Genomic DNA, 19,237 nt, shown 5'->3' with positions numbered 1-19,237 from the left:
AAAAAAAAAAAAAAAAAAAAAAAAAAGGACGGGGGTGACTTACAGAGGATGTTATGGCCCAGAACAGCAACAGAGCAGCACAATCTGGGATTCATTACCTAACCTGCTGAACTGTCTCCAGACAATCACCCACAACCCAGCCACAAAGGAATCCCTGCCCTTTTTGTAAACCACCATGAAAACATGCCCAATTCCTTCTGTTGATGTAAAAGCTTAGCTTTCGGAGTATGGAGGAGGTGCTGCAGCTAAGCACCCTTCCTGTTTCATCTGCTCCTCACTCCAGCCAGGCTCAGGTGGCTCTGGCATTTGCTCAATTACTAAGTGATCATGTTCCTGTCCCACCGTGTCATCAGGCCAGGCAGTAAACTGATGGGGCAAGCTGTGGAGAGAAGACATTTTGAAAATTTTGCTCAACAAACCAGGTGCAGTAGCTCATGCCTGTAATCCCAGCACTTTGGGAGGCCGAGAAGGGCGCCAAAGGAGTTTGAGGTCAGGAGTTTGAGACCAACCTGGCCAACATGGTAAAACCCCATCTCTAAAAAGTAGCCAGGTGTGGTGGTGCATGTCTGTAATCCCAGCTACTCGGAAGGCTTAGGCAGGAAAATCACTTGAACCCAGAAGCAGTGAGTTGAGATTGTGCCACTGCACTCTAGCCTGGGTGACAGAGCAAGACTCCATCTCAAAATAATAATAAGAGATGGGGTCTGGCTGTGTTGCCCAGGCTGGTCTTGAACTCCTCAACTCAAGATCCTCCCACCTTAGCCTCCCAAAGTGCTGGAATTACAGGTATGCCTGGACTGTTTCCCTTCTTTGAAGAGCTTGGCTTCCTCGTATCTGGACATAATTTGGGATGAAATAAGGAACAGTGGGTGAATTTTTGGCCTCAGGTATAAATTAGTAGTCTTGCATTTATGTCTTTTGACATAATTTAGAGACAAAATGGAAAAGTTCAGCTGGGCACGGTGGCTCACGCCTGTAATCCCAGCATTTTGGAATGCTGAGGCGGGAGGATCACCTGAGATCAGGAGTTCAAGACCAGCCTGGCCAACATGGTGAAACTCTGTCTCTACTAAAAGTACAAAAAAATTCATCAGGCGTGGTAGCGGGAGCCTGTAATCCCAGCTACTTGGGAGGCTGAAGCAGGAGAATGGCTTGAACCTGGTAAGTGGAGGTTGCAGTGGCCGAGATTGCACCATTGCATGCCACCCTAGGCAACAAGAGCAAGTCTCCATCTCAAAAAAAAAAAAAAAAAGGTTCACCGACCCCAAGCCAAGCACTAGCAAATATGGGCATGGGTGGAGGGAATCTCCTGTGAAATGGGCACTTCCGGTGGGGGTGAATGGAAAGCCCCTGCCTTGCTTTAATATTGCCTGGTGGTTCTGCCCAGAGGACTGGGAGAGCAAAGTGAGCCACTGTGGGGGAGTCACACCCCCCAAATCCCACCCAACTCCCAGATTCCCCCTCCTTCAGCAAAGCATTCGTCACCTGTTTACACTTCAGCTTAACCTTCAACGAGAAAGGTGAAATGAAAAGCACATGGCCAGGCGTGGTGGCTTACTCCTGGAATCCCAGCACTTTGGGAGGCTGAGTCGGGTGGACCACTTGAGCCCAGGAGCTGGCATCCAGCAACATAGCGAGACCCTGTCTCTACAAAAAAAAAAAAAAAAAAAAAAATTAGCCAAGTGTGGTCGTGTGCACCTGTAGTCCCAGTTACTCAGGAGGCTGAGGTGGGAGATTCATTTGAGCCCGGAAGTCAAGGCTGCAGTGAGTTGTGATTGCACCACTGCACTTTAGGCTGTGGTGAGACCCTGACTCAAAAAATAAAAATGAAAGAAAAAACAAATGCCCCAAACAAAAAAATGAGGCACACATAGTCTATGCCATCCAATGTCATGTCCACCTTGCTGTGCTTTTAAAAGCTTACCCTGCCCCCACCCAAAGTGCTTTTTTAAATGGTGCAAAGTCTTGGTGACCCGTTTCTTTCACTCACTCACATCTGTGCTGTTAACTGTGTATCTGACATTTGCTGAAAGGGTTAGCTGAATACTTTTAAAATAATTTTCCATCAACTCAAAACTCACCATTTATTTACGGCCAAGAAAGGTCACCTCTATGGTAAAAGCTAAGATGAATCCCAAGTTCAGAAATGTGGCAAACAATTTGTTTAGGGAAATATAAAATGTTACACATTAGCTTCTTTATTGAAGAGGCAGTTCAGACCCATTTATATATGCAAGAGTGTAAGATGATAAAGTATGTAATGACTCTTTAACCTTTTCAAATATTTCACTTAAAATATACATTATGCTAAGCTTTAAGGTCAGCGCAGGAAATCTTAGTAGTTGCCATTAAAACTACTATAAATATGTATTTCCTGCACAGAATTATGCAAAATCTACCATTTAATTCCTGTTATGCAGCATATTCTTACATATCTAGAAAAATATTAGAGGGATGAACACCACAAATGTTAGCCATTTGTGATTTGAGAAAACTTTTATGAAAAATATAACACACATGCAGAAAAAATACACATATCTTAAGTGCACAGCTCAAAACACACTCAAATACTTAGCACCCAGGTTTAGAAACAGATGATTCCCAGCACCAGATAAATGCCCCCCTTCAGCCTTGGCCAAGGCTGTTATCCTAATTTTCTACTGCATAGACAAGTTTTGCCCATCTTTATAATTTATATAGAAGGAATCAGACAGCATGTTAGCTTTTATGTCTGGAGTCTTTCATTCAGCAAGGTTTGTCAAATTCAGCTACGTTATTGCATGGAGTTAAGAGTTCATTCATGCTCACTTTTTACAGTATTCCGTAGAAATGTGCCAGTTGTTTATTCATTCTATTGCACATGTGCCTTAAGATAGTTCTGTGCCATTTTATGCTATGAATATTTTAGTGCATGTCCTTTGGTGGAGAGACATGCATTTTTGCTGGGCTTGGGTAAAAGGGTGTACACATGCTTGGCTTTAAGTGCCAGCTTTCAAAAATGGTTTTATTGATTAGCAATTCCACCAGTAGTGGACAGTTCCTCTTGCTTAGATCCTTGCCAAAACGTGATGCTTTTTCATGCTTTTCATTTTAACCATTTCCATGGATGGGCAGCAGCACTACATGGTGTTTTAATTTTGCACTTCTCTGATTACTAATAAAGTTAACACATCTTTTCATGTTTATTGGCCATCTGGATATCCTTTAAAGTGAGTGGACATCCTCTATAGTCTTTTGCCTTTTCCATTTTCCCCCTTGTTGATTTGTAGATCCTCTTTACATATTCTAGATCAGGGACCAGAAAACTATCAGTGCAGACCAAATTCACACTGCCACTGTGTTTGCGAATAGTTTTCCTGGGAAGCAGCCATGCTTTTTTTTTTTTTTTTTTTTTCTAAATGCATTGTGTACGGATGCTTTCACACAGTAGCAAAGATGAGCAGTTGTGACAAAGCCAAAAATTTTCACCACCTGGTGCCTTGCTAAAAAGTTTGCCAACACTTTTGCTACACTCAGTTCTGTTGTCACATATATGAACTGCAAGTATCTTCTTGCCATGGTTTCCTGTTCACTTTCTTACTGGTGGTCTTTCTGGTAAATAGAAGTTCTGAAATTTAATATTAAGTTCTAATTTTATGGGCTAGTTTTGGGGTATCAATAAAACTTTGCTCACTACAAGGTTACAAACTGTCCTCAGATCGCTTTGTAAAGCTTTATTTCACATTTCATATTCAGATCTGCAATCCACCTCCAACCGACTTTTTATTAAATTACAAAATGTAATTGGCAAAGCACATTTACTGGAAAAAAACACCTTTTCCCCCACTACACTTAGATGTCACTGTTGTCAAAAGTCAGGTGATGGTATACATGTGGGTCTATTTATGAATCTTTATGCTGTTCCACTGGTCAATTTGTTCATCCTCGTGCCAAAATCACACCATTGTAATTTCTATGGCTTTGTAACAGGTCTTGATATTTGGGAATTTCAATCCTCTCTGTCCGTTTTACAAGATAGCCTTGACAATTATTGGCCTTTTGAATATGCACATGAATTCTAGAATTAGCTTGTTAATTTACATTAAAGAACTTGCTAGGATTTCATTAAGGTTCAATGAATTTAGGAAAAAGCAACATTGTTTTGAGATTGTCCTGGAATCCTATCCCTCTCTCTCCTTTGTAATTTTCTTTTCCAGATACAGTCCTTTAAAGCATATTAGCTAATTTTTTCTCCTAGGCACTTGAGGATCTTTTAAGCGGTATTGCTTTTCAAAATTTCATTTTCCATGTTTTTTTCTGGAGTATTATAAAATGCCTTTTGCATAACTTTTATGCAGGGAACTTATCAAATTTACTCATCACATCTGCAAATAAAGATTTTCATTCTTTTTCTTTTTTAAAGTTTTACTTCTGTATTCTTTTTCTGAGATAGACCCTTGCTCTGTAGCCCAGGCTGGAGTGCAGTGGCACTATCTCGGCTCACTGCAACCTCCACCTCCCAGTTCAAGCAATTCTCTTGCCTCAGACTCTTGAATAGCTGGGATTACAGGCATTTGCCACCATGCCCAGCTAATTTTTTTTTTTTTTTTGTATTTTTAGTAGAGATGGGGTTTCACCATATTGGCCAGGCTGCTCTTGAACTTCTGACCTCATGATTCACCCACCTCAGCCTCCCAAAGTGCTGGGATTACAGGCGTGAGCCACTGCGCCCAGCTTGTTTTATTTCTTTTCTAATCTTTATGCCTTTTGTTTTTCTTGCATTAGTCTTCCGGTTAGGTCCTTCTGAACAATGTTGAATAAAATCAGTGACAGTGGATATCCTTGTCTATTTTCATAATCTTGGGAGAAATCACTATATAATCATTGAGCATACTGTTTGTTGTAGTTTAAGTCTCTTTATGAAATTAAGGAAGTCCCTTTCTATCCATCATTTGCTAATATCATATGAACATTAATTTTAACACATGAATATTCTGCATGCCAGATTACTTTTCTACAGGTGGTGTATAATAGCAACTGATTTTTGAATATTAAGCCACCTTTGCATTTCTGGAAGACAACCTATCTAATTACCATATTACCTTTTTCCAGAACAAACCCATCTTTGTTTTGTCTGCCCAGTTCAGATCATGTGACCACTATAAAACAAGTTACTGGCAAAGAGAATGAAATCATCATCATTTTGACTAATCACAATTTTCCCACGTCATGTAAAGAAGCAGTAGGTACCTAAACTTTTCCAGCAAGAAATGGAGTGAGGACATTAATTGACCAAAAAACAATTGCTAGAAACTTGAATTAATTTGTTCTAAAATACTGGGAATAAGGGGAATGCACAAAACAACAATATTGTATTTATATCAAATAGAAGTTTCTGAATAAAATTTCAGAATTACAAAATATTGGCACTAGGCACATTCAAACCTATGGATTAAAAAGGGTGGTGGTGTGAGAGCTGGGGATATTTTAGAGTATGGGCAGTATGTTTGTTCTCTTTCACTGAAATAGACTTAAAACAGTTCCAAATTATGTATGTATAGTTTATCAAAATAGGCTTTTAAAAAATCTTACCTTGCTCAGATGCAGTTGAAAACTTTACAAAACCACTGCCTCCTCTACTATTGAGGCATTTGTTAACCCATTTGGAGATTCCTCAAAATAGAAAATTATGCACTTTACCATTTTATAACTATTAAATATTATCTCAATAACAATATATCCTCTCAGTACACGTTGTCATCCTAACACTCAAATAAGAAAACTGCCTTTTCATAAGTCATCCAAATCCAAGCTTGCATAGAATTACCATTAGATTGCATTTTTAAAACATGATAAAAAATGGCCATATACTTATTTAATGCTACTGTCCTCATGATCAACTCCTGATAATTTAAAAACTTCATTTTATACAATGAAGGTTTATTCAGAACTTATAGTCTCTGGGATCTTTCCTATAAACACCTGATTTTACATCAGAAATATGGCTTCTAGCAGAACAATTTCCAAGACAATCCATTTTCCACATTCACCATATTGACAGATTTTACCTTTGTATGATTCCCTGATATGTAAATACAATTTGAATCCAAAATAAATATTAAATATTTATAAAACTTCACTCCTGCATAAATTATCTAGTGTCCAATGAGTCGTATGTTGCTGAAGGCTTTCCTTCTTGTTACATTCTTAGGGATTCTTCTCTGTGAAAATTCAGATTAAAATGAATCTAACACCTAAATGCTTCTCACCATTCAGGAACATGAACTCTCAGATAAGCTCTTTGACTTCCTATTGGATTTCCCATATTCATCCTATTCAGAGAATTTTCTAAAAATTGAGATCTGACTTCAGAGATTTTCCACATCAAGTACATTCATATTTCCTCTTCTATGAATTCTCTGATGGCTATTGAAGGCTGATCTGTGGTGGAATTTTTTCCCACATTCATTACATTCATAGGGTTTCTCTCCTGAATGAGTTCTATAGTGTACAGTGAGGTATGACTTCTGAGAAAAGACTTTCCCACATTCATTACATTCATAGGGTTTCTCTCCTGAATGGCTTCTGTAGTGGACGGTGAGGTTTGACATCCGAGAGAAGACTTTTCCACATTTACTACATTCATAGGGTTTCTCTCCTGAATGAATTCGATGATGTATAGTGAGATATGATTTCTGAGAGAAGAATTTTCCACATTCGTAACACTCATAGGGTTTCTCACCTGTGTGTACTCTTTGATGTCTAAAGAGGGATGAATTATGGGAAAAGGTTTTCCCACATTCACTACATCCATAAGGTTTCTCTTCAGAATGACTTCTATAATGTTCAGTATAGTATGATAACTCAGAGAATAACTTTCCACATATATTACATTCATAGGATTTCTCCCCTTTTGGAAGCGACTGGTGCCCATCGAAGGCTGAGTTTACAAGGAAGGCTTTCCCACATTCATTACATTCATAAGGTTTCTCTCCCAAATGAGCTGTATGATGGTTGGTGAGATACGACAACTGAGAGAACTTTCCACATTCACTGCATTCATGAGATTTCTCTTCTGTGTGTACTTTCCGATGTCTAATGAAGGCTGAATTTAAATTGAAGGTTTTGCCACATTCATTACATTCGTAGGGTTTCTCTTCTAAATGACTTCTATAATGTATAGTGAGGTATGACACCCGAGAAAAGAACTTCCCACACTCACTACACTGATAGGGCTTCTCTCCTGTGTGTGTTCTCTGATGTGTAATCAGGGTAGACTTTCGGTAGTAGGATTTCCCGCATTCATTACATTTATAAAGTTTCTCCCCTGTGTGAGTTCTCTGATGGTCACTGAGTGCAGACTTGCGGGAGAAAGATTTCCCACATTCGTTACATGGATAGGGCCTCTCTCCTGAATGATTCCTCTGGTGTAGGGTGAGATGTGTCTTTTGGCAGAAGGTTTTCCCACATTCACTACATTCATAGGGTTTCTCTCCTGAATGAGTTCTTAGGTGTTGAGTAAGGTGTAATTTCTGACAAAAGGTTTTCCCACATTCATTACATTTATAGGGCTTCTCCTCTAAGTGTGATCTCCGATGCACAGTGAGGGTTCCCTTTTGGCTGAAAGATTTCCCACATACATTACATTCATAAGGTTTCTCTCCTGTGTGAGCTCTCTGATGAATGATGAATTTTGACTTTTTACAGAAGGATTTTCCACATTCACTGCATTCAAAGGGCTTCATTTCCATTTGTGTTCTCTGATATGCACTAAAATTTGACATCTGCATGAAGTCTGGTTCAGAATCATTCCACTCATAGGGCTTCTCCCCTATGTAAGCTCTCTTATGAGCAATAAAAACAGCTTCATTGTCTAAGGCTTCCATGCATTCATTATACTCAAAGGGTTTCTCCAAAATATTAATTTTCTGAAGAATATTTTCTTCACTTTGAGAACAGGTATCCCCATTTTGATTAAATTCATATGTTTTCTCTCCATGATATGTTTTCTCACATTCATTACACTCGTCAGGTTTTGTCCTGGCATAGCTTCCATCACTACTAATTAATTCTGAAATAGATTCTAAATTCTTTCCACAAGAGACACAATTATGAGCTATTATGCTTGAAGGAACAAGGCTTGTTTCCATATAGGTTTGACCAAAGGTATTCTCCTTCTCTTCAGTCAGGGTTTTGTTGTCGATACAAACAGCGGGCCTTGAATGTTTGTCTTCATTTTCTTGGATTCTCTCTATTAGGTCATCAACTTTCCAGACTTCTAAAAAGGACAAAAAAGTAAACAAACTGTAAATCTGAACACATTAGCTATGGAAAGCTACAGGTATTCAAGAGCCCCCAAAGTGGGGTTGACTCTGGTGTCAGAGCCAATCTCCACAAATAACAATTACAAACACATAGTTCTCTTTTCCCGTTGCTTTCTAGTACAAAACATAAACACACACACATAAACGGGGGTGGTGAAAGAACAAAGACGAAATAGTAGTGGAAGATGGAAGAGTAATTCATATTGAATACAAGTAACTTTGTCACTTTACAAATATTATGTTTCAAACTCTGGTAGAAAAGATGAAATAAAACCAATAAATGATGAGAAGAGAAGCGACTGAAAGAGTGCCAGATCCAGGTAAAGATGGGAGGACTCAGAGCAGATGGGATCAGTGGGGACAAAAGCAGTTACTGTGTCTATATGCAAAGACTCCATTATGGATTGTATTTGGGAGAAATCTGTTGGGACAATTTCTATATTAAACTGCAAGATATCACTTCATATCAAGACTACAATGGCAGCATCCCCACTAGCCTAGACCCTTGCAAAATCCATGCATCATTACTCTGCATACATATGCAAATAAACATTCTAAATGCTCTGATTTCTTCATGTTTACAAAGAGGATTCACATTCAACTGGAGGAGAGATCCAGGCACATGATTGTCCAAAAGAAATAAAAGACCAGAGAGCAAGGTTTTTGTTTTTGTTTTTGAGACAAAATCTTGCCCAGTCGCACAGGCTGGAGTACAATGGCGCAATCTTGGCTCACTGCAAGCTTCACCGCCTCCCAGGCTCAAGAGATTCTCCTGCCTCACCCTCCCGAGTAGTTGGGATTACAGGCACATGATACGATGTCTAGCTAATTTTTGTATTTTTAGTAGAGACAGAATTTCACCATGTTGCCCAGCCTGGTTTTGAACTTCTGACCTCAGGTGATTCACCTGCCTCGGTCTCCCAAAGTACTAGGATTACAGGTGTGAGCCAGGGCAAGGTATCTTAAAAACAAGATCATTCTGGGCATGGTGGCTCACACCTGTAATCCTAGCACTTTGGGAGGCCAAGGCCAGTGAATTGCCTGAGCTCAGGAGTTTCAGACCAGCCTGGGAAACATGGCAAAACCCTGTCTCTACTTAAAAAAAAAAAGAAAAGAAAAAGAAAAACAAAACAAAGCAAAACACCCAAGATCAGATCTTTGAAGTGTTTTGAAAGTCTTATTTAATACTAGCTAACCTTCTTAGCCATTAAATTCTACTTTCCCTGCTTGCACAATATAGCACAGTGGTTAAGAGCATGAATACCAGAGCAGGACACCTCAGTTCAAACCCCCAACAATTTACTAGCTAAGATACCTTGGTCAAGTTATGTAACTGTGATGCAGTTTCATTCATCTGAAATGTGAATATGAGTGCCTAAATCACAGGCACTGTCAAAGGACTGAATTAGTACAAATAAACTGCTTAGAACCGTTTATAACATAAAACAAATGCTCATTAAGTTGAGCCATTAATTTTCTTTCAATTTGCCAACTTAAATTTCCTCAAATGAGTCATGTCTCTGTATAATTATTTTACTTAATTCTGAGTACAAACAAGAGTTCCCAAACACTTGGGTTTCATTTGGTGGAAAATCTTATACTTCAGATGCCTAAAGCTGCCCCTACAATGTTAACTTTTATTTTTATGTATCTTACAAATTTTTGGATCCATAAAACTGTTGTTAGCTGCTATCACCCACCTGCAATGCAACCCTGACAGTACTCTGCTCAGAAATCTACAACATCCCTGAGCTCAAGCAACCCAAACACCAACAGAAGAAACAGAAAGGTTATTAATAATATTTTTCACTACTTGGATTCAAAATATTTATCCAAGCTAGCAGTGCACTAATCTGCCAACAACATCTTCTGCTTCTGGAAGCCTAGGCTATGCCTTGCTCATTCTCAACGACAAGTCTGTGCTCATGATCTTCCCCACTCAATTTGACTTCTGGCATTGGCTACACTCAAAACTTATCTATGCTTTCAGGGAAGCTTCAAGACGTTTATCAAATCTCTTCCCAGTTCACTGAATGTCTTTCTCTTACATTTTAAAATAGCTTTTACATAAAGTTGCACAATGTGCATTGGGGTCTAAATATTCCATGTAAAAGCTGAATTTTAAAGTAGTTCATGCAGCTATGATCTCATTTCCTAACCAAAACCTATGCCCTTGGAAAGTATTCATATTTTCTTTGAATTTCTCTGAACAGAAATTAAAACAGTTCCTAATCTGATTGGCACTTACAGGTTATAATCTAACCCCTATCTGTTTTATCAGAAACTATAGTTCAGAATAAATGATCTCTCAATGGAATAATGATAAAGATCTTTCATTACCTAGCTCCTTGGTAAGTCAATAAAATCCTATTGAATGCCTACTGTATGTTGCCTATCAAAGCAAGAAGAATAAAAAGGTCTTTCCTCTTTGGTGGATTATAATTCAGGTAGATGAAGCTGAAGCAACAAATATATACAACTAACTATCAGATTGTATAACATAGAGCATATACTCTTATCAGAGCATATAATCACAGGGCATATACTCCTATCAGAGCATATGATCGCAGGGCATATACTCCTATCAGAGCATATGATCACAGGGCATATACTCCCATCAAGTGTATAATCAGAGCATATACTCCTGTCAGAGCGTGTAATCACAGAGCATATACTCCTATCAAGCATATAATCACAGTGCATATACTCCTATCAAGCGTATAATCACAGAGCATACACTCCTATAACAGCGTATAATCACAGAGCATATACTCCTATCAGAGCTTATACTTAGCGCATATAATCCTAACACAGCATAGAATCATAGAGCATATATTTCTTTTTTTTTTTTTTTTTTGAGATGGAGTCTTGCTCTGTCACCCAGGCTGGAGTGTAATGGTGCAATCTCCACTGACTGCAACCTCCGCCTCATGGGTTCAAGTGATTCTCCTGCCTCAGCCTCCTGAGTAGCTGGGAGTATAGGCACGCTACCATGCCCGGCTAATTTTTATATTTTTAGTAGAGACAGGGTTTCATCATGTTGGTCAGGCTGCTCTTGGAACTCCTGACCTTGTGATCCCCCTGCTTCAGTCTCCCAAAGTGCTGGGATTACAGGCATGAGCCACCGCACCAGGCCTAGAGTATATACTTCTATCAGAGGATGTAATCACAGAGCATACACTCCTATCAGGGCATACACTCCTACCAGAGCATAAAATTTAGAGCATATACTCCTATCAGAGTTTATACTCAGAGCATATAGTGCTACCAAAGCATAGAATCACAGAGCATATAATCTATCAGAGCATATAATCACAGAGCTTACACTCCTATCAGAGCATATAATCCTATCAGAGTGTATAATCATATCAGAGTATATAATCATATCCAACTTTCTGTGGTAACAATCACTAAGTGGAATAGATATCAAGAGAAAAGAAAGACTGGAATGGTCAAAGAATCATGAAGAAAACTTCAAGGAGTTAACCTTAAAGTTCAAACGTAAAGGATAAAATTCTAAAGTTTATTGCTCAACAATGCAAATACAGTTAACATTACTATACACTTAAAAAGGGTTAAGATGGTAAATTGTATGTTACTTTTTTTTTTTTGAGATGGAGTTTTGCTCTTGTTGCCCAGGCTGGAATGCAATGGTGCGATCTCGGCTCACTGCAATCTCCACCTCCAGAGTTCAAGCAATTCTCCTGCCCCAACTTCTCAAGTAGCCGAGATTACAGGCACGTGCCACCATACCTGGCTAATTTTTGTATTTTTAGTAGAGATGGGGTTTCACCATGTTGGCCAGGCTGGTCTCACGCTTCTGACCTCAGGTAATCCACCCTTTTCGGCCTCCCAAAGTGCTGGAATTAAAGGCGTGAGCCACCGTGCCTGGCCTGTTACATGCTTTTTAACCACAACTGAAGGGGGCCAGGTGCAGTGGCTCACGCCTGTAATCCCAGCACTTTGGGAGGCAGAGGTGGGCAGATCACCTGAGGTAAGGAGTTCAAGACCAGCCTGGCCAACATGGTAAAGCCCTGTCTCTACTAAAAATACAAAAACTACCCAAGCGTGGTGGCATGCGCCTGTAATCCCAGCTACTCAGGAGGCGGAGGCAGAAGAATTGCTTGAACCTGGGAGGTGGTGGTTGCAGTGAGCCAAGACAGTAGTACCACTGCGCTCCAGCCTAGGCGACAAAACAAGACTCCGTCTCAAAAAAAAAAAAAAAACCCACAACAATTCTGTAATGGTGAGAGAGTAAGTTACTGATAATGCTCAAGAAAGAGGAAGTTAATGGGTCCCCAGTACAGGTTAGAATGAAAAAATCCCTACCAGTGTACATCAAATGTAAAATCAACAAAAGAGTTCATGTATGTGTGCTGGAAGGAAAGTGGCATTTGGGTGTTGGGACCTGTTACTCAGGGTACTGAATACATATAAACAACAGTCTTTAGTCACTCCCAAAGGTCTGGGATGAGCATTTTTTAACATTTGATACTCTACTAAATTACCTGGACTATGCTGACATGGAAATTCATCTTCCGTTATCCATGGCTCTTCTCCCTGCTCCAACTTAACGATGACATTTGGCTTGGTGATATCACATCCTGCTAATGCGAAAAGAAGAATAACTTGTACAAGCTGCTTGGCTTCAGAACCTCTCAAATGTAAGATGTTGTCACCTCATAAGCTGCATAACAGAAGTGCCCCATTTTTTACCTTATCAAAGTTAGAACCTTTCAATGAATAATAATATAAACACTCCAGCTAGTGTCCACAAAGAATTAAATGGTGTCATCACTTATTTCCTCAAACTCAAGGATAAAACCCCATTCAAGTGAAAGCATTCAGAAAGAAAGCTATCCTCACCCACAGAAACAAGATGGCTATAGTTCTCCAGCATCACATCCCTGTATGTTATCTTCTCATCAGGGTCCAGTTGCTGCCACTCCTCCTGGGTGAAGTCCACTGCCACGTCTTTGAATGACACTGGCCCCTGTAATGGCAACATGATCAGAATTGGGAGATGTGGAAAAGAAATAAGGGGATAACATTTTACAAAGCTTGCTGGTAAAGTTAACCATGAACATTGTATACCTCATGTTACAGACTGTGGAAGCGAAATCATATTAGAAACACATATTCCTTGGGGTCCTTAATATATATACATATAAAACCCCACAAAAATAAAAACTCAAAACACAACTGAGTTCTTATTTTGCAACTGAGCTGAGTTTTTGGGATATAAGATGAGTGAAACACCATGACTGCTCTCAAAAAGCTGACAACCTGATAAGGGGATAAACACATAAACAAACATGAGCATTTCACTCCTTGTCACTTCTTTCAGTCTCCTTTGCTGCCAGACTTGCCCCTTCTCCTGGACCTCTTCAGGATGGAGTGCCCACCACTCAGTTCCAGGTCTCCTTCTTCCTAACTCGCTGCTCTGGGGCTCTCAATGTTTCAGCTCCTCATTCTTTTGGCTCTTTGATTCTCACAGCCAGTGGCTTCCGGCTATCTGCATGGCTGAGTTTTACCTTAAACATCTCATTCTTGCAGCAATGAATATTCATTAAATGAATGAATGTCCAAAGCTGTTATTAGAGTAATGTAGACAAGGGGCAGAATGATTTAACAAAAGAGAATCAAATTATTTTAACTTTATGTCATTAGATTAGGCTTCACAGACTCAGTTAACCTGAAGTTGTTAAAGATGAATTGTGTATTCTATGGGATGAAGGGGAAGAAGAATATGATGAGGTGTAAAAAGTACCAATGGTAAAAATGAAGCAGCTTCAATTTTTAAGAGGTTGGGGCTGGGCATGGTGGTTCATGCTTATAATCCCAGCACTTTGGAAGGCCAAGATGGGAAGATTGTTTGAGCTCAGGAGTTTGAGACAAGCCTAGGCAACAGAGTAAGATCTCATCTCTGCTAAAAATAAATTAAAAAAAAATTTGGCTGGGCATCATGGCACATGCCTGTAGTTCCAACTACTCAGGAGGCTAAGGCAGGAGGATCGCTTGAGGAAGGTCAAGGCTGCAGTTAGCTATGGTTGCACCACTGCACTCCAGCCTAGGCAACAGAGCGAGACCCTGTCTCAAAAAAAAAAAAAAAAAGAAAGAAAGAAAGAAAAAGAAAAATGTAAAATTGGGCTCCAGCAATCCACCTGCCTCGGCCTCCCAAAGTGTTGGAATTACAGGCTTCAGTCAGCATGCCCTGCCCAAACGTGTAGTTTAGAAGAAGGAAGTGCCCAATAAGGATAAGGAAGGAATGTTGCATTATTCTATTATTTATAAAGAACATTATCAACAAAGGGTTCAAACCCAGTGATACACCTAAGACCATATAGATCCCAAGAGATAGCAGAGGCAGAGCTGCTAGGCTGGTGGGCTGAGAAACTAAAGCAGAACATCCAAGCTTATCCACAGGCAGGCCACAGGAGCTGATAAAATCACCAAGAGACAGTAATAACCTTCTGGGTTGTTAGTCCAGAAGGCAAGGAGGTGGCAAGGGTTAGAAGACTGATCAACCAATAAATAACACAATATTAAATGCCAATACCACTTACATCAATACAAATACCCAAAATGAAACATAACCAAACAAAATCCAGTACCAGATTAAAAACATAATATACTATAGCCAAATGGGACTTATTCCAAGAATACAGACTAGTTTAACATTTGGAAATCTATTAATATGATATGCCATTATAACAGAGCAAATAAGAAAAATCTTGTATCTGTGAAGATACTTGAAAAAGTTTGACAGAAAAAGCTGATTTTAAAAAAACAAACTGGAGAAAATAGGAACTGATGGATACTTCATTAACATCACTAATATATATATATATACATGTACACACAAATATAAATATTACACCCTAATATGCAATAGTATATATGATATATATGTGACATATGTATTTCAATTACATACAAGTACATATGTACAGTTTAAGTTTACACACACACACACACACACACACACACACACACACACACACTTACGCCTCAGTCTTCTCAGTCCAAAAAGTAAGGATTTTACTTAGCAGGGAAAAACTACATACCTTCCCACTAATATCAAGAACAAGATATTAATAAAATGCTCATTATCTACAATTAGAGACGAGAAAGCAATCAGAGGAATATAACTAAGAAAACAAAAGTGGTCAGGCGTGGGATCCCAAAGTAATCCCAGCATTTTGGGAGGCCAAGGCGGGCAGATCACCTAGGTCAGGAGTTTGAGACCAGCCTGGTCAACATGGTGAAACCCCATCTCTACTAAAGATCCCCCCCCCAAAATTAGTTGTTATCATTAAGATCAACTTAATAATACCAAGATATCAGTTATCCTAAATTACTTTATAAATATGTGATTCCAATAAAAATAGCAAAAAGCTTTTTCCTGGAATAAGACCTGCTGACATTATAGTTTACACGAGGTAGGACAAAATAAAAAAAAGGTAGGGGAAAAAAACCATTTGGACATGAATAAAACTGTATCCAGGTCAGGTGTAGGGGCTCATGCCGGTAATCCCAACACTTTGGAAAGCTGAGGCAGAAGGATCGCTTGAGGCCAGGAGTTTGAGACTAGTCTTGGCAACATAGCAAGACCCTGTCTCTACAAAGGAAAAAATATATATATTAGAAAAAACATAGATAGAGAGACGTTAGGACTTCTGCCCTCAGTTGTGATAAACTAACAGGTACTGGATATACCCTCCAACCTGAAACAGCACACAAGAACTACAACAACAAAATCAAAAACAGAAAGAAACAAAACGGACAACATATCTGAAAAAATGGTTTTCAAGGCACTGATTATCAGGCAGCAGAGCTACCTATGAAAGATGGGAAATAAACAAGGTGAACCATGCTTCTGCCTTGCATGCTTCCAGGCCACAGGGCCGGGAAGAAGAACAGAGGCAGACCTAAGGAGAAAGATTTGCGAGATGGGAAAACGGGGAGGAAATTACAACCCATAAGAAAGAAAAGAACTAGTCAATCAAAACTGGCCCAGAATTGACACAGACTTTACAACTGGCAGAGGGCACTGAGACAATTTATAACTCTATTCCAAATGTTCAAACAAATTGAAACAGGCAAGATATAAAAAAGACCCACACTAACCTTCTACAGATAGAAACTACAATATCTGAAATGAAAATTATACTGGACAAGAGTAACAGCATCGCAGAAAAAAGAGATTACTGAATATGAAGAAAGCAACAGAAGCTACATAAAATGAAACAGAGAAAAAAGAATTAAAAGCAAATAAAGACCAACAGTGTATTGTGGGAAAATTGCAAGTGGCCTAATATACAGGCAACAAGAATCGATGGAGGGGGGGTGATGGGTAGTTGAAGAAATAATGATAACAATGTTCCCAAAGCGATGAAACCATAAATCCAAGATCCAAGAAGTTCAATGATCCCCAAAACAGAAACATGAAAAAAATGATACCATGATATATTGCAATCAAATCGCCCAAAACTAATGACAAAAAGTTTAAAACAATAAGGGGGTGAAGGAAAAAAGAAATGTTTTATACAGGGGAACAAAGATGAGGATGAGATCAGATTTCTCTTAGAAAAAAATGTAAGCAGGAAGACAATAGAGGAACATATTTAAAGCACTGTGGAGAAAAATCCAGCAAAAATGCCTTTTAAAGCAAAGACACAATGAAGACATTTGCAGACATACAAGAATTCATCAGCTAGTTAAAGAAAGCCCTTGAGGCAGAAGTAAAATAACAGCAGATAAAAATTTAGATTTACACAAAGGAATGATGAGTATCAGAAGTGGTAACTGTATTTTCTCTCATTACTTAGATTCCCTTAAAAGATAACTGGGCCAGATGCAGTGGCTCATGCCTGTAATTGCAGCACTTTGGGAGGCCCAGATGGGTGGATCACCTGAGGTCAGGAGTTCAAGACCAGCCTGGCCAACATGGTAAAACCTCGTCTCTACTAAAAATACAAAACTTAGTTGGACGTGGTGGTGCGCACCTGCAGTCCAGCTACTCAGGAGGCCGAGGTGGGAGAACTGCTTGAATCTAGGAGGTGAAGGTGGCAATGAGCCAAGATTTTGCCTCTGCACTACATCCTGGGCAACAGAGTGAGACTCTGTCTCTAAATAAATACATAAAGTAAATAACTGACTGTTTAATTAACATAACAATGCTATAGATTGTGTGTGACATCAATACCACCTGTAAAAGTAAAATGAACAATGGTGTAAAGACCAAGAGGAGGAGAAAGACCAAGAAGCTACTGTAAGCTTCTTCTACTCTAAAAAAAATGGTACATTACTTGAGAATAAGCTATGATAATTAAAGTTGCATATTATAAATTCGAATTCACTAAAATAACAAAACAGTGTGATAGCTAAAAACCCAATAAAAGATATAAAATAGAATCATAAAAAAATTCTCAATTAATGAAAAGGAAGGAAGATAAAGGCACTTTAAAAAGAAAGGATGAGACTAAAAGAAAACAAAGACAACGAACTCTAACCTAACTAGTTTCATCAATAATCACATTACATGTAAATGATCTATATATCCCCAATTGTGAGACAGAAATAGACTGGAAGAAAATAAGCAAGATCCAAATATTGTTGCCTACAAGAAATAATCCTTTAGATATAAAAATGCAAATAGGTTAAAAGTAAAAGGATGGAATAGGATACACCATGCATGCATTACTCAAAAGAAAGCTACATAAATAATAAAGTACATTTCAAAGCATGGAATATTACCAGGAATAAGGAAGGCCATTTTACAAAGCGGTTAATTAATCAAGAGGAATATTTTCCCTCCTTTTTTTCTTTTTGTTCTCTTTTTTTTTCTTTTTATATAATCTTGAATATTTATGTACCTAAGATAATACATAAAGCAAAAAGTGGTAGAATTGCAAAGAGAAACAGAAACACAATCGCAGATTTCAATTCCCTCAGCCCCACAATTGATACAAGTAGGCAGACAATCAGCAAGGATATGGTACACCTGAACAACACAACCAACCAACTTGATCTCATTAACATTTATCAAACACTCCACCCAACCAGAGCAGAACAAGCCATCTTCTCATTTGTGCATGGAATTTTTGAAAAACAGGCCCTATTCTGAGCCATAAATTTAAGAGGTTTCATGTAATATTCTAGACAAAAATTCACAATCTAAATCTAATCATGAAGAACGATCAGGGAAACCTAAATTTAAAGACTTCCTATAAAATCGTTGGCCTGGGTCGAGCATGGTAGCTCACGCCTGTAATCTGAGCACTTTGGGAGGTTGAGGTGGGTGGATCACCTGATGTTAGGAATTCGAGACCAGCTTGACCAACATGGTGAAACCCTGTCTCTACTAAATACAAAAAATTAGCCAGGTGTGGTGGTGTATGCCTGTAGTCCCAGCTACTTTGGAGGCTGAGGCAGAAGAATCACTTGAACTTGGGAGGCAGAGGTTGCAGTGAGCCAAGACTGAGCCACTGCACTCCAGCCTGGGCAACAAGAGCTAAACTCTGTCTCAAAAAAACAAAAACAACAACAACAACAAAATCCACGTTGGCCTGTATCCTTCAAATATTATAATGGCATTGAGGAACAAATCCATATTAAACAGACTTAAAAAGCATGAAAGCTAAAGGCAATTCATAGTCCTAGACTGACTCTTCTATCAGAAATTAATAATGTAAAGGAAATTATTGAGAAACTGGAAAATGAACTGTAGTTTGGATAAAAGTATTGAATCAATGATAAATTTCCTGAATTCAATTACTGTGCTATGGATATTTAATAGAATGTTCTTGATTTTATAAGGTATAATGCAAACTTTATAGGGTAAAGGGACATGACATATACCCACTCTCAAATAGTTCAAAAAACAAACATATATATATATATATATATATATATATATATATATATATATA

The 19,237-nt window shown here is 38.7% G+C and overlaps 1 protein-coding gene across 3 annotated transcripts in view; it reads right to left on the bottom strand.

Annotated features, from left to right (window-relative positions):
• Nucleotides 1–5,772: 5,772 nt before the first annotated feature.
• RBAK (RB associated KRAB zinc finger) overlaps nucleotides 5,773–19,237 on the bottom strand; it is a 17,437-nt gene continuing 3,972 nt past the window's right edge. For 2 of the 3 annotated variants that reach the window (XM_032272199.1, XM_032272200.1), the window contains exons 3-5: nucleotides 13,170–13,296; nucleotides 12,812–12,907; nucleotides 5,773–8,257 (exon numbers count right to left, since the gene is read on the bottom strand). In XM_032272199.1, the coding sequence (XP_032128090.1) occupies nucleotides 6,348–8,257; nucleotides 12,812–12,907; nucleotides 13,170–13,296 (2,133 nt within the window). In that variant the 3' untranslated portion in view covers nucleotides 5,773–6,347. Of the gene's footprint in view, nucleotides 8,258–12,811; nucleotides 12,908–13,169; nucleotides 14,171–19,237 lie in introns of those variants that run through there. The other variant, XM_032272201.1, reaches the window with a different exon arrangement.

Source organism: Sapajus apella, unplaced genomic scaffold, assembly GCF_009761245.1.
Source record: "Sapajus apella isolate SASKATOON/1434 unplaced genomic scaffold, GSC_monkey_1.0 scaffold321, whole genome shotgun sequence".
In the NCBI taxonomy this organism is placed as follows: Eukaryota; Metazoa; Chordata; class Mammalia; order Primates; family Cebidae; genus Sapajus; species Sapajus apella.
This window is presented reverse-complemented; position numbering and strand designations above follow the sequence as displayed.